The sequence below is a fragment of the Anas acuta genome, chromosome 7 (genome assembly GCF_963932015.1).
Source record: "Anas acuta chromosome 7, bAnaAcu1.1, whole genome shotgun sequence".
Taxonomy (NCBI): Eukaryota; Metazoa; Chordata; class Aves; order Anseriformes; family Anatidae; genus Anas; species Anas acuta.
The window spans coordinates 27791034-27806640 of record NC_088985.1 but is presented as its reverse complement, the minus strand read 5'-3'; the positions used below and the strand labels follow the sequence as shown (position 1 = coordinate 27806640).

Here is a 15607-nt window from a genome sequence, read left to right as displayed (position 1 = left end):
CTCCACTGCCCACGTATAAGATGCAAATACTGGCTGAAGTTAGAAACATCCAGATATGGCAGAACCATACCTGAACTTGCTTTGATCTCCTCACATATACAGAACCAACAAATCTTTACAATTTGATAGCATCATTTCAAGTAGCAAGAGGTCCGGCTTAGATTGTTTCTCCTCAATGTAGTATAAAAGATGTTTTGTCAAGCATAGAAAAAAAAAATGAAGATAAATCCATTTTTAAGGATGCAGTTAATGAGAATTTCCAATTTATAGGAGTTAAAGATAAGTGGTTTCGAGTGTTTTACTATATGAAGTAGCATGCGCTTGAATGATATCATGTGATGTCTTCTGTAAGGCCTTCTAAAAAGGCCTTACCCTGATTTGAAGAAACCAAGAGAAAAAAAAAATTGCGTCTTCTTTGCCTTTGTAGTTATTTCCAAAAAAAGTTATTCATCTTCATCTATTGAATTTTCTAAAATTCTTCAGTGCACCGTTAGCTTTCAGTCAACTGGACTTCTCTATGCTTTTACATTTCAAGTAGTCCATATTGTTTTCCCTTCAGATTATTTACATGTTGTAATCAAGTCATTCCCAATTTTCCTTTAGCAGATAAACAGGTTGGGTATTTCAACCTTTCACTGAGAGAAAGGCATTTTCTCTAGCTACTCAGCAGCTTGATGGACCCTTTTAGAAGTCTGCAGATCACACAGAACTCCAGACTCTAGAACCATATATATTATTGCAGTATTAATTCTCAACAAAACCTATAAAATTAAAATAACCTCCTTACTTTTGCTCAGGCGAGCACAAACATTTTCTTCCTTTGCTACAACATTGCCTTTGGAGGGATCTGGACACCCACACGCCTCCTCGGTCCTTCTCTGTCACTTCATTTCCACAGATACACACTGGACTTCTTGTTCCAGGAGGCAAAGCTAGCGTTACGTGCAACAATGTGCATTTTAACTCACAGCCATGCTCACAGTCATTAAGATTGCTTTGAATGAACAAATTTGCAGGTTTGTTTTCAACAGTCACTGATTTGTTCACAAAGTTGTATCAGAAAATGCTTTTGTATCTATTTCCAGGTTAATAAAAGTACTGAAAAGGTGCTAGTTAGTATCTTTGTTGCTGCTTGTAAACACAGTCCCATTAATCAGTCCGTGAACAGCATCCAGTAACTTCTGTATTTCAATTATCAAACCTTATGCCAAGACTAGGCAGAAGGCTGGTTCACCCTCCACGAGGATATCCTCTGAGGACATAAATTCGGCACTTCAGAGTACGGTAGATGCATTTCCCCCTTGTACATAAACAAACCCAAACGCAGCCCAAGTCATTTTCCTGCGAAGCACTGCACGCTGCCCGCCGCGTGGGACAGGATGTTTGCTGGAGACACCAATCCTGGTGATATTAAAAACACTTTGGGCATCTGCTTAATTTGAGTGGCTCATGGGCTCGACGTCACGTTGGTCACATCACACTTCTGCCGGGAATGCCTTTTTTCAGCCTGCTCTGGGCTTGAGCGGTCTGCTAATTTTTCCTTTCCCCTTCCCTCCCTTGGCATAGGACCAAACACAGAACCATTAGGGTTGGAGAAGACCTTTAGGATTGCCCGGTCACGACCCCAAGCACCACATCCAGCCTCTCCCTGAGCACCCCAGGGACGGTGACCCCACCACCTCCCTGGGCAACCTGTCCCAGTGCCTGGCTGCTCTTTCTGAGCAGAAACTGCCACATTTACAACCTGAACCTCCCCTGGCACCACTCGAGGCCATTCCCTCTGGTTCTATCACCAGTTACCCGTGAGCAGAGCCCGACCCCAGCCCCCCTCCCTGCCCTGAGCCCCCCCTGCCCCACACCAAACACCCGCAGCCCCTAACACCGGGAGCCCCTCCTCAGACTATATAGCACGGAGCCTCACGCCAATAACCACAGCACACACACAATCAGAACAAAGCAGCGTTTATTAGGGACAAACAGGGGGGCGCGGAGCACGGCTCAGCCCCACACGCAGCGGCCATGGCGGCCCCGAAATGGCGGCCGCCGCTCTGCGCATGCGCACCCCCGCCACCTGCGCTCCCCCCACCCCTCCCCTTCCTTCTCCTTCCCTCGCGCGGCACCGCTCACCCTCCCCCGCCACGTGACCTAGCCCTCCGGGCGCGCTCCGCCAATCAGCGCCGCGCAGCGCCCGCACGTGATTGGCGGGGGAGCTCCCGCGAGCTCCGTTCTCCGCGCGGTTCCACTTCCGCTTCCGGTTCCGGCCCGGCACTCGGACGCGGAGGCGGCGGCGGCGGCCTCGGCCCCCCCGGCACGGCGAGGTGAGGGGGGGGGGGGCAGGGCCTGGGCCTGGGCCTCGCGGGGAGGCCCCGGGGGTGCTGGGGCCGGGAGCGGCCCCCGGTGGGTCGCGGCCGGGCCGTGTGGCTAACGTTGGTTCCTCCCCCGTTGGGCGCCTGCCCCGCAGATGTCGGAGGACCTGGCCAAGCAGCTGGCCAGCTACAAGGCGCAGCTGCAGCAGGTGGAGGCCGCGCTGTCGGGGAACGCGGAGAACGAGGACCTGCTGAAGCTGAAGAAGGACTTGCAGGTGAGGGCGGCGGCACCGGCTGGCCCGGGGCGGGGGGGGGGCGGTGCCGCGGGTAAAATGCGTTCCCCGTCACCTCACTGCTTCGTTTTTCCGATAATTTCACCTAATTGTAGCGTTAGGTGGGGGGGGAGCACCAACAAAGTTTGACCTAGTTACAGTCTGTGCTGCACGTTGCCCAAGAACACGCACTGTTTTACATGGCAAACTTTTTTTTTTGCTGGAAACCCCAGCTAGGGAATAGTGAAAGGTATACCAGCGCTGTCACTGCTAGCTTTGCTTTTTTTAATAAAAATTATTAGAAAAAATAGACATAACTACTCACTTTTTTGTGGGGGTGGTATATAATAGTAAATTATACAGTAACAGTAGTAACAGTAAATTAAAGAAATGGAAAAATTTAAGCTTGAGAGGCATATAATTCCTCAGATGAAATTATGCATTTGTTAACGGGCACCGTTACTTCTTGTAACTTTTACTATGCTGAATCCTAATGGGTGGGCTCAACACGATGCCTTTCCACTTAGCTTGGAGTTGTCAAATCATCGATCCAGAATCTGTTCCTTCATTGCCTGCATTTGCAGTGATGCAAACTTCAGAGTATTTCAGTTTTTCTTACACATCTAAGGATCCATTGTGAAAGGAAAAAAACGCCCTTAATTTGCCCCCTGTAGTTTTTTAAATGTTTGCCCATGCTGCATTCCAGAGAGGTCAAAAACACTGGTCCTTAGGCTGCTGTTCAGTGACAGGAAAACCACCACATAATGTTAAACTGATAAGTGGTCTTTAAATTCTTGTGTGTCTAAAGAGACATCGGCATGTGAGTGAGCAGCAGTACTGCTGAAACCTCACATAAGAGTGCAAGATGCTGCCTCGTTTCTGTTGTGTGTTGCTCTAGCTCTCAAGTTTTAAAATACATACAGCTGTGCAGTACGAAATTCAGTAGTTGCTATTCCTGATGGAAATAACAGCAATAACACAAACCTTCAGCCAGAACACAAGGAGTGCCTCAAATCAGCAACCTTTAGAGTTCCTTTTAAATTGTGAAGGCTTTGTGCCCGCAGGACACTTTATAGATCATCGTAATGTCCTTCGTTGTACGCTGTTAAAAGCATGTGTATATTTTTATATTTTTAAAATGTGCAGCAAAACCCTTATGGGATGATATTTCCGATACCAACACGACCTTGGCTTTGATGTACAGAGATCGTTGATGTGAAAGGACAACTTGCAAACATTTTATAAAATTTTTCTGCACAGAATGGGGAGGATGTTTACGCTTTCATCCCCAAAAGGTTTGCTATCTATATGTTCCACCTTGCCAATGACTGACAATGTTTTGCAGCCCTAATATATCACCCAAACAATTGTAGAAATAGTCAGGGCACTAAGGCATTCAACCTAAGTAGCTTTTCTATGTTCAACAAAAATGTTACTGTGTAATTGAAACATCTTTTTACATCATAAATAGGGATGTGCTACAGTGTTTTGTATACTTGGCTTATTCCTGAGTAACAAAATTAAAACAAATATTGCAAGAAACTTAGCAATTTACCTTTTGTTTCACTGAAGCACTTCTTAGGGTGCTGTCCGTGCAGCCAAGGACCACACTTCACCCTTTGCATGCAGAGGAATTGACGGCAGCTGTCATCTCCTGCAGTTAGGGACAGCATTCACAGGGTGTTGCGTGCTAGAGTATCAAGATCTCTCTGGGTTATAGAGACCAGGTGGTGAGGAGAAATCCTGAGAAGCTCTTAACTAGCGTTCCTGCAGGTCACACTTTGTGTCACGGGGCCATGGCAGCAGGCCCTGTTGTTCAGCTGAGTTGTTCTACTTGATAAGCTGCTGCAGGAGTCTCTGCTGTCAAGAAACTTTCTTTGAATAAACTGTTCCCTTAGAGACTGTGTTAGAAATTGCATTGCAACTCACGAGATAGCTCTGTCTTGTGCTTAGCACTGTGTTTGTGGATACCAAATGAAAGCTTTTTGGTTTTCTTGTTTATTACCTGAGCTGGTCTTTTTAAGCCCACAGCTGCAGTGGGATGTGAAGCTGTGAGGAACATTCAGGCTTCACAGAGCCTCAGCTGAATGTTATTTGTAACTCCTTTAAATTAAATATTTCCTGCTAATTAGGAGGGTGACAGTGGCTCATACTGAGATACTCTTAAGAACTGAAGGGTTTTTTTTTTTGTGAACTGCAGAGTTGCCTGGTGTTACACAAGAAGTTTTAATGTTTTAGGTGCTGGCTCCTAAGTCTTTTATTTTAAATTCTAGACAAAATCAGTGGTACTGATCTTGGTGACTAAGAACCTAATATGGGCAGGAAGTTGAGGAGGGTAGCGTGCTCCTGTCTGTGAATGAATAATATTTAAAGGAAATGGAGAAATTTAAGTACTTCAAAGCCTTTTCCTCTTGTTACTTGCCTCGCTGGATTAGCAGGGGAAGTCCTGGCCTGAAATCTTGAGGTCATGGATTTGCAGAAAAGTGAATGTTTAAATTAAAGTTACTTAAGGAAATCAATTTCCTAAGAATGCAGCTGAATGCTTTCTAGAAAAGAGAGGGCTTTACTGAGTGACAGTCTTGGAAGACACTGGCACTGAGCACGTCAGTTTAGAAAATGCAGGTATTTGAGGAAGCACTTTTCAGTTCATTCAAACTTAGAGATGTTGCATTATACTTGCAGCAGTTGTCTGTTTATAGGTTACTTCCTATAAAAGTCAGCGAGTCCCAGCACAGAAGAGATGGAAGTAACTGCTGGCTAGATAGAGAACAGAAGCGTTACATACCTGACTTTCTGGCTGTCTTAGAGCACTGGCCTGCTGATTACTTGCTCTGCCACTCATGTGCTTTTTGGGCAGTAACCAACATCCCATGCAGCCACCTGTACAAAGAGCCACACCACTGATTTGTCTTCATTTTACTTCGCCTTGAGGCTGTCTAGCTGTGTCTTTATGCCTATGGATACGCAATTCCCCTAGAAATAAATCCTATAAAAATAGAAAGGGCAACTTTTTGGAAATTTTGTGGAAGGCATGGGGAACTTAACAGGGAGGACCATGGATCTTCTTATCTACATTGGCAATAAGTGAATTTAGTTAAATTATTTAAAAAAAAAAAAAAAGCACCCCTCCTTGTTCAACTACATCAGCTATGAGTTTATCTCAGTAACTTCAGAAAAACAGAGCTGCAAGCTTGGGGTAAAAAAAAATCATGGTAAGAATTTTAAGATATTATTCTGTGTCTTATTTTTTTCTTTTATAGGAAGTCATAGAATTAACCAAAGATCTCCTTTCGACACAACCTTCAGAAACTCTTGCAAGTTCTGACAGTTCTGCTTCTGCTCTGCCCAGCCACTCCTGGAAGGTTGGGGACAGATGTATGGCAATATGGAGTGAAGATGGACAGTAAGTGTAGAAAACTTCTCTAACCGTTACGTGAAATAGTTCAATGGTAAGAGACTTTCATTCAGCTTGTACTGCCCCAGAGCAACTAAAAAGCAAAAAGAAACTAGGAAGGAAATACAATGTTAGCTATCGTCGTACTCCCCTTATTAAAGGTCAGTATATTATATAAAAAGAAAAGAGCTGTGGGGTCATTTTCTAGAAATGCCCTGTTTGTCACTAACCTTGTAAAAGCAGAGCACCTTTGGTAAATTACCATTTGTTAAGGTAATAAATGGCAGACTTCCAGGGATTAATCTTAGGGCAGCATTTCATAAAAGTCATATTAAATAATGTTATATTAATATTATCATAATAACTGATCACTATCAAGAAAAATGCTTGTTGTATCTCAATTTGTGTCAATAATGGGAAATTAATTTTTAACTGGAAATATTTTTTGGCTATGAAATAACTGGCTATGTAATGTATTAATTGACCTTTGGAATGTAGTCTCCACTGCATTAGCCTTTGAAGTTCTGGGAACCAAATTAGTTCATTCTGACTTCTTAATTTTTAAAATAAACATTCTATAATTAGGAATGTGGTTTTTTAATGTTTGTATTAACCACACATTTTGGTGTAACTGTTAATACATCAGGTAGAAATCAAACCTAACGATTAACAGTTCTCTGTCACAGATTTTTTTTAATAATTATAATGCCTTTACTTTAAGGATTTTAAAAGATAATGTTACACTGTGTGTGTTTGGTCACCACTGGGGCACTCTACTTGCTCTGATACTGGGTTAGATCAGAGCTCAGGGAAGAATGTGCTGGAGTGTCCACTGAAGCAACAGGTGTTTGGGCAGCTCAGCATGTCAGTATTGGACGTCATTTGTACGACTGTCCTCTTACTTTAGGCAGTTTGGGTTTCCCTGTATGGTGCAAGGCATTAACATTTAGCTCAGCTTAAGGAGTTGGCCCACTAAAATTATACAGACTCATTTAGTAGATATAAACTGGAATACTGTCTATAAAACACCTCATTTCATTCCTCAGTTTGTCTTGGAGGTATCCTTTTGCTCTGAATCCAGACTCAATTTGTTTTAATGTTCTTGGAAACACATCATGCTTTCTCCCCTCTTTCCCATCATAAGGTCAATTTGATCGACTAATACAGTTCATATGCATAAATTCAGAATGGACTGACTTCTGTTAAAATTTCAAGATTGCAATTTCAATTAAGAAAACTTAGAATGTTGTAAATATTGAAGAGAAAATATTTTGAATGCCTGAGTTTGTTTTTTTTTTATTCTTTTTTATATGGAGGAGACTGGAACCAAACCTTTGCTGCCATGAGCTGACAGTTCCTGAAACTTCCCAGTGAATTCCCTGAAAGCTGGGTTCTGGATCTTGCTGGGGCTTTTTCCAGTCCCATGACCTGCCACTAGCAACAACTAGAAACAAAATCAGAATTTCTGATTAGGTTGCCCACACATTAATCATTAGTCTTGCTAACTGTGAGACCATTGCTTCTCCCTGCCAAAGGTCAAATACAACTGAGCCCAGTCCTTGTACTTGTGCCCTTTTGACCTTAAGAGCATGATCCCTTGGTTTGATTTGGGTATTGTCCCTGAGAAGGAAGGCTGATATTTGCAAGTTTTTTACTTAATGCCATTAGCTGGCTGACAATGTAGGTGTTGAAGGGCTGAGTATTAAACCTTTACTCACATGCTTACAGCCATGATATCTTTACAGGTGTTATGAAGCTGAGATTGAAGAAATAGATGAGGAGAATGGAACAGCTGCAGTCACTTTTGCTGGATATGGCAATGCTGAAGTTACACCGCTGTTCAACCTCAAGCCTGTGGAAGAGGGAAGAAAAGCAAAAGAGGACAGTGGCAACAAACCTATGTCCAAGTAAGTAATACAGGCACAGGTCTGGAAGCTATTTGTTTTTGTGTTTTTTTTTTTTTTTCACCCTCACAGCTATGAAAATTGGCTGATGAAATAGAATCTCTTAGAATTTTTGTCTTTGGTATCTTCACATATTTGCGATGAAGGATTGTAAATCAGTCTGGCATATAATGTTTGCCAGATGCTTGTGGCTTGTATTGTATGTGTTATGTATCCTGGTAAGATAATGTTAGACTCTGTTGTGCTCAGATCATGCTATTTATTGCAAAATACCAAATATCTTAGTGTTAGACTAAATAAAGGTGGTACTTTTTGGTTGCTAGCAGAGAGCCTGCAGTTTTCAGCCCAGCTCCACAACAGGCTGCTCTCAGATATGTAACATGGCACACAACTGAGTGCACTTACCAGTACAAAGGACTTGTGCTCCTGCCCCTATCCCTTTGCTGGGATAGCTATGTTGACCCCATCACTGGGGAGAGGAGCTTTAATTATAAGTACAAATTTATCCAAAATACACGAAGGAGCAATGCAATGCTTAAGCATGGAAAGATTGATTTTTAAAAATATATATATATTTCCTCCCTCCCCTTATGTAGTAGAGAATATGTACATGGTTTACGTCATTTACTTACGGAAAAACTATTGTTTATATGCCTCTCTTACAGAGGTTGTAGTTTCTTACAGGATACTCTATAAATACCAAGCAAAAGGCACAAACATTTATATATTTATGTATTTTTTTCCCTTTCTTAGAAAAGAGATGATAGCCCAGCAACGCGAGTATAAAAAGAAAAAAGCTTTGAAAAAAGCTCAGAGAATTAAAGAACTTGAACAGGAACGAGAGGACCAGAAAGTCAAGTGGCAACAGTTCAACAACAGAGCATATTCTAAAAACAAAAAAGGCCAGGTTTGTTCACACTTTGTCTGTATGCGAATAGTGACAGGCTATAGAATTCTGTGCGTAACTGGGGGGAGAGGTGGCAGTGTTTTTTAAAGTTAATTTCACCTGTGGCATTTCCAAGTGTGCAGTTCAGTATTTTATATACTTTCAAAGCCTTTTCAAAGCCTGGTTTTGCACTTACCTTGGAGAACTGGGTAACCGCCCTCAGTTGCAAGGCACCGTTTGTTGGAGTTAAGCTTCTGAGGCCTGTCTAAACCACCAAGCCCGACTTCTTCTTGTCTTTATGATGTGCCAGGCACAGCACTAAATAACTGCCATGGGCTAGTAAGCATGCTGCAAAAAAAGTTAGCATCTTAAAGCTTTACTTTGTTTTTATCATTGCTGGACCAGGAAGAGCTGGACATAATGCTTCAGTCTCCCTTGTGAGCAATTAACACAGATTATCTTGTGAGGAAGGTAACTTGTATTTGTTGTTGGTCTGACACAGGCCAACAAAGTGCAAAAATCACGTCCAGTACATGCCAGCCAGGAAGCTCCCAGCTGTTGTCTCATCTGCTTACAATGTGCCACAGATGAGCCAACCTTTTGAAAGCATGCTTGCCTCTAGAGTAAGGAGTTGAGGATTCTGAAAGACTTCAAATGATAATACTTCATTTTTAGAAGCAAGTCAGACATTATTCAGAAAGGGTGTTTTCTGTTTCATTTGCAGGTGAAGAGGAGTATTTTTGCTTCTCCAGAGAGCGTAACCGGCAAGGTTGGAGTTGGAACATGTGGAATTGCAGACAAACCTATGACACAGTATCAAGATACCTCTAAATATAATGTCAGGCATTTGATGCCTCAGTAACAGGGGAAAAAGGTGGAACTTCATCTCTGCAGGGCTTTACACTTATCTTTTTACCATTATATTTTTCTAAAAGTAAATTATTTGTTGGCACATAGAAAGTAGTCCATTTTGTCACCATCACTTTGGCTTCAGCTGATACAAGCCTTAAATTTCCAACTATCGATTTGATTTCCCCTAATCATTGAACTTTTTTGTAGCTGCATTAAAATACGTTCTGCAGGTGAATGCTTTCATGCACTGCTGCAACCTGTTACACAGAAAGCAGTAGTTCTCTGGAAGTTTGATCTCCAGAATCCTCCATTCATAGTGGTGGTAAAGTTTTCTTTTCTTTTTTTTTCCTGTCCTTCAGAAAAGTGGTGGTATAAAAATGGCACCGTAACAGCCTCCCTCATTTCTGTAGTCACAGTGCTGTCTGCTGGGCTCACTGACGAGCCCAGCATTACAGAGCTGCTGCAGCGCTGTAGAGAGAGCCAGGCTCCATCGTAGCTTTTAAGTCACGTGGAATTGCTAAGGAAGTTCTGAATTACTCCCTTACAAATCCAGTGAGGATCGATTTGTACAGCTGTGACTGAGGGCAGAACAGGGCCGATATATTCTTTATTACTGAGTACTATTCATGTGCTAGAAACAATAAATCTGACTTTAATTCCAGCCTAAATTTCCTGTACTGAAAGTTAAGTAGAGGAGATCTTTTTTTTTTTTAAATACTCATCAAATTGTAACAGGAAGTTACTGAAATGTAACCAGAAAACCATAGGAAAAGGTGTTTAGACTGCAGTTTCAAGAATGGAACTGTACTTAAAGCGTGCCCCAGGGATTAGAGGTGAGAGAACTCTAGATGGTTGTGCTTTGGAAATGAATCATCACCTCCCCTCCCGTAGTTCTTAGAAACTAAAAGGTTCGATGGTCACAGACCTTGAACACACAGCAACACCTTGTGTCTGGGCTGCCTCCATCTAGAAGAGTAGAACTGAAGCATAGCAGGTATGAGTGCCTAGATCCCTCGTAGTTGTGAGTGAGTGAAGGTTAGTCTCAAGTTTCTGTCCGTAAATAACTGACTGGCCCTAGTGTTCATTGTAACTTCAGCTGTATTACAGTGCTGCTGAGCCCCTTCAATTTTATTCAGGAAACCACGTGTAAAAGCTCTTGCTTTTTTTTGTATCTTATGTGATTTGCTTTCCTCTGTTATTTGTCTCTCACTTACGGTAGTGGTGCCATCTCTGAATCCGTAATGTGGTTAAAGAAGTTAATGGGTAGCCCTGTATACAATGTAGATATTATTTTTGTAAAATCTAGGGCTGAGTTAATGGACAAGAGTACATCAGCCGTTTCCCCATTAATTAATTAAAGGGTGTGTCTTGTCCATTAACCCTGACCATTATTTCCCTGTATATTATGTTAATGTAGCTCATTTTGTAATTTGTTACCTAGATCAGGTCACGTCAGCAATTGTTGATGCACTGATTGGTGGAACTGTCCATCAGTTACCTGAGTCACAACTCAAGCTAAACTCTACAACTGGTAGTTTAGAATCCATACATAGAAAAAAGTTTTCCCTATAATGGGAGAAGGTGATTTTTATGAATACAAAGTGTGTTAATTTCAGTTTTGTATGTTTAACTTTTATTAAATAAAGTGTTTAAAATCTGCTGGATATATTTGACAAAGTGGACGTACATAAGTGTGGCATGGGCACAGCAAACGAGCAGGATGAAGGCAAGTACAGAAGCTGCTGCTGTTACACAGAGATGGAAAAAACGGGGTATACTGAATATGATACTCAAAAGTGACTCGAGTATGTCACTGTCAGTACATATTCAGTTCCTCATCTTCACTGCTAGTGTGTGTGTGGGAGTAAGTTTTCTTTTGTCTAGAAAAACTCTAACTTAGAGTAAAATACTTTGAGAGAAGACCCCCCTGCTTTTTAGAGAGAGAGTTTTTACTGCAGCCTGCACCCTGTAGCTATGTCTCTGCAATGACAGCGGTGATAGTTCTGCCATGCTGACAGCTACTTGAGGAAAGTCACCTGTTACCTTTTACAGATGGCTTTGACAGGGATTCTGTATCACTTTCTCTATACAAAATGAGTATCTTTGTAAGGTTACAACAAAAAAAAAGCACTAAAATAGACAGAGCTGGGTTTCTCAGAAAGTCACATCAGCCTTCCCTTAACTCTACCTGATCAGTTTTCTTTTTTAAAGAACAGTTTTAGGGAAAGACTTAGACCATATGATAACATACTTCTGACTTGCTCACCTTTTGATGCAGAAAGTATAACAACTAGTCTATCACCGGACCGTTCACTAGTTCTGAAATGAATCAGAGGTTACAGCAAGTCACCAGAATGCTGTGGCCCTCCCTTACTGTGCGAGCCCAGCCCAAACTGAACTTGGGCTTATGGGCTTGGTTTTTGCTGATCCTTTCCCAGCCCAGATGAGCAGAAATATGGTTGTTCTGGCCCGATGTAGAAAAAAGCAACACCATGAGTAATTCAGTGACCTCTTAAAGCATGAGCTGCCTGTTCAACTTAGCTGTAGTTCTGTTGGGCACTGTGAAAAAATACTGCTTAAAGAAACCCTTGCTACATAATGTTTTTTTCTGTCTTAAGTGCCTTATCTGAAATAGCTTGTGATACAACCTACAGCTGAAAGAATAGCTTTATTATCACTTGTTTAAACCAAACCAAACCCTAAAACTGTTATCTTGGCTACAGCCATTCCTTGTGGTGCTGGATGAAATGGCTGCTCCCTCATTCTGTAGCACAGCACCACTAACTGCATAATCTGGCTTTCAAAACCTATCAATAATGTAGCTTGAATTATTTTTTTTTAAGCATCACCAGTAATTGCCAAAACAACAACAGAAGTTCCTTGCAAAAGCTGAAGTGGTTTTTGACTTCTGGGCCTCTCACCAGATTAAGTATCTACCTCCGTGTTAGCAACTCCTACCACACAGCAGACACTACTTCAAAAATACCAAAAGGAAGAAGAGGTAGTGTTAAGCATAAAAGTAAAATGCAAAAATGCTAAGCTAGAGCCATTTTGGAAAAATACTCATTTTGTCAGAATACAGATTTGTTCCTTTAATGGCCAAGAAGAGCACTATAGGATGCGTGTCTCCTCTTAAAAGCAAATTGCTACAGAAAATGGTTTATCTAGCACAGTCCTGAGTTTGTACAAATTGTGATCTACTGGGGAAATTAGCACAAATCTGAGACTCCTCAGTCACTGGAAGCATTTAGAACAATCTGAAGAGTAGCAATTTTAAATGCTGTGGATGTTGCCACCAGAGTTACATTTTTAAAGATATATTACTGATTTTTAATCAGTAACTTGAGCCATTAAGCATAAAGAGGTAAGAGAAGATTTATACTGACCAATGCAAGGCTCACGGTCACGGAAATCCACCGAGGCTGCTGTTTCACTTAGTTCTGAAGCTGTCTGGCCTCCAAAAGATTTGGAAATACAAAGAAGGTCTTCAGCAACTGCAATTCAATGCTGGAGGTGTTCAGAAGGCAAAAAAGATAGGGTAAACTTCTATATTTCCCCTTGACTTTTCTCTAGCAGCCTGAGCTGGCATATTGGCAGTACTTGGTGGACCAGCCACCATTGGTGTCTTACAACAGTTACACTGAGCACGGGGTGACTGAAATGCTCTGGGGTCAGGCCCCACTGAAGCATCACTACCTCAGCTGGTGGTGCTGTTTACATTACAGTGTTGGTGCAAGCTTTATCGCATTGCCTCATCTAAATCACATGGCAAAAAGGAGGGGAATTTGCACCACAACTCTGGTGAACATCCAGGCCCTATACCCAAGCTAGCTACCTACTAACACATGACCCCATTAAGCACCTTGACTCCAGAGGTTCTGACATTTCAGTGGAGGCACAGCTACACAAACGGGCAACTTCCTCGTGTGAAGGAATTACTCTAAGCTGAACTCACCTTGCTATGTGGTTCCTCAGTCTGTACAGAAGTGCAAAGCTTTCCCGTGATCAGTGCTGATGGAAATGGAAAGTGCCTGGAAATGGAAAGTCACCTAGATTGAAAGGTGATGTGAGTTCCCGCAGAGCACAGGTATTCCCTAAGGCAACAAGTACAGTTTTGTATAGTTGTCTACTGCTCCTGAAAAGCAGAAAAGCTTTTACATTTCCCCATCAAGCCTCCCAGGAGGAGATCCAAAACAATTCATTATTCTGAGACAAATATTCTTGAGAAGGGGTTAAATGGAAAGACCTTCCTAACCTTAGCCACACCAAGCACTAGCTAGTTAGCTGGTAGCCCAAGTCAAGGAATGCACCGGGTCTGTATGTTCTGACTAGCAACCACACTTAAAAACACCATAAAAATATTAAATTGCTTTGATGGTTTATCCCGCTTTGCTGTAACGTCCCTCACAATCAAAACTAATCCTTTCTGAAACCCAGCCCTGCTGCAATGTTCATAAACCCAATGGGACGTTAAGGGGCCAGTTTGGCCCACAGCTGACAGCACACGCATGGGGTGGCTTTCTGGCTCACGAACATTTCCTTCAGTAGGAATCATGGGGGGGAAGAGCAGATGAACACTAAACCTGTCTTCTCTCAAGCCATCCCTGTAATTATCACCTTGTGGAGGAGGCACATGAGTTATTGCTAGCTGGAAGGAAATAGGAAATGCCAGTGTCCTCCAGACCCATACCCATCAGTCAGATCCAGACGATGAGACACCCCAGAGAACCTTAACGCAAAAACAAACTGGGAACACGCCTGGAGGCGGGATTAGCATTATTGCCATTTACTCATCATTCCTCTCCACTAACACACTCAGCTAACACACTTCCAGCATGTGCACACACTCCCCGGCCTCACCACCCTGCGCTCCCCTGAAAGGCGGCGAGGCAGCCGCCTGCCCTCACCCAGCTGAGAGCTGACATAAATCCTGTGCCCTGCTCCTTGCCTCCTTTAAATGCCACATTACGGTGCGGCCTCGCTGCACGGCTGCAGCACAGCAGAGCGTAATCCTCATTTTACGGATGAGGACACAGAACCAAGATGGTGAAGGACGTGTTAAAGGCCACATGAAGCAGCTCGCCCCGGGCAGCAGATGTTTGGGAGAAACAGGCCGCATGCAGAAACGTTCTGCTATCTAACACGGTCCCGTGGAGCTGGCGTGGAGCCCCTTTAAGCAGAAGCATGGATTTGGATTTGCATCTGGCCTAATTACTTCGTGGAGGATCCCAAGAGGCAAAGTTCACAGAGCCCCCTCTGCAGTGGGCCGGCGTTCACAAAATGGCTCCTGCTGAGCTGAGCTGTCGGCCTCCCTGCTCCTTCCCTTCCCACCAGAGGCACACACACAACCCCCCAGCACCCAGGGGGCACACACAAGGCCCCCACCTCTGCCCACCCCCCGATGCAGAGCACAGGACAGCCACTGCCCCTTCCCCCGGCAGCCCAGGCTCTGGGCCTCACGCGTGTGCTACCACCAAACAAGACAACTTCTTCCAGTGGGGTAGCGTAGTGTTAAAATAAATACAAATATTACCCACAGCAGCACACACCTCACAGGGGCCGCCCATAATTCCTCCTCCTTGGCCTTTTTCAAAGGACCCCAAAAGGAGCGTCCCTCCATTCAGGTGACTCCTCAGCTGTGGTGGCCCACAGCACCACAGGAGCCCTAAATCCCGTGTGGCACAGCCACAGCACCGATATCCACAGCCTCCATATTCCTCCCTCTGCCTCACACACACACCAGTCCTCTTCTCAGGAGGAAATAAATGAGCAGTACGTACCATCTGCAGGCCCTTCTGAACGTGTATCTCCGAAGGATAACACCGTGCGTGCGGTCAGCTGCCATCCTGCCCTGTGTCCGTCCTTCCACCCATCACTCGGCTCTGCTGCCAACTCCAAGCAGAGCTGACAGCACATCACTGTTTTCAACAGCACTCATTGCTGAGGTATTTTGCACAGGCTGCTGGACAGAGAGGAAGAGAGATGCGCTCCTC

The 15607-nt window shown here is 43.4% G+C and overlaps 1 protein-coding gene across 1 annotated transcript; it reads left to right on the top strand.

Annotated features, from left to right (window-relative positions):
• The first annotated feature begins 2161 nt into the window (after window positions 1–2161).
• On the top strand, window positions 2162–11278 carry SMNDC1 (survival motor neuron domain containing 1). The gene is made up of 6 exons (XM_068688502.1): window positions 2162–2318; window positions 2462–2581; window positions 5839–5981; window positions 7718–7879; window positions 8630–8783; window positions 9487–11278. The coding sequence occupies exons 2-6, from the start codon at window positions 2462–2464 to the stop codon at window positions 9622–9624; spliced, it is 717 nt and encodes a 238-aa protein (XP_068544603.1). The 5' UTR covers window positions 2162–2318; the 3' UTR covers window positions 9625–11278.
• Window positions 11279–15607: the final 4329 nt, after the last annotated feature.

Excerpts from the sequence above, each read along its gene's own strand:
- SMNDC1 (XM_068688502.1), top strand. The coding sequence starts at position 2,462 with ATGTCGGAGGACCTGGCCAAGCAGCTGGCCAGCTACAAGGCGCAGCTG. Across the intron at positions 7,880-8,629 it reads GGCAACAAACCTATGTCCAA|AAAAGAGATGATAGCCCAGC; the intron begins GTAAGTAATACA and ends TCCCTTTCTTAG. Across the intron at positions 8,784-9,486 it reads CTAAAAACAAAAAAGGCCAG|GTGAAGAGGAGTATTTTTGC; the intron begins GTTTGTTCACAC and ends TTTCATTTGCAG.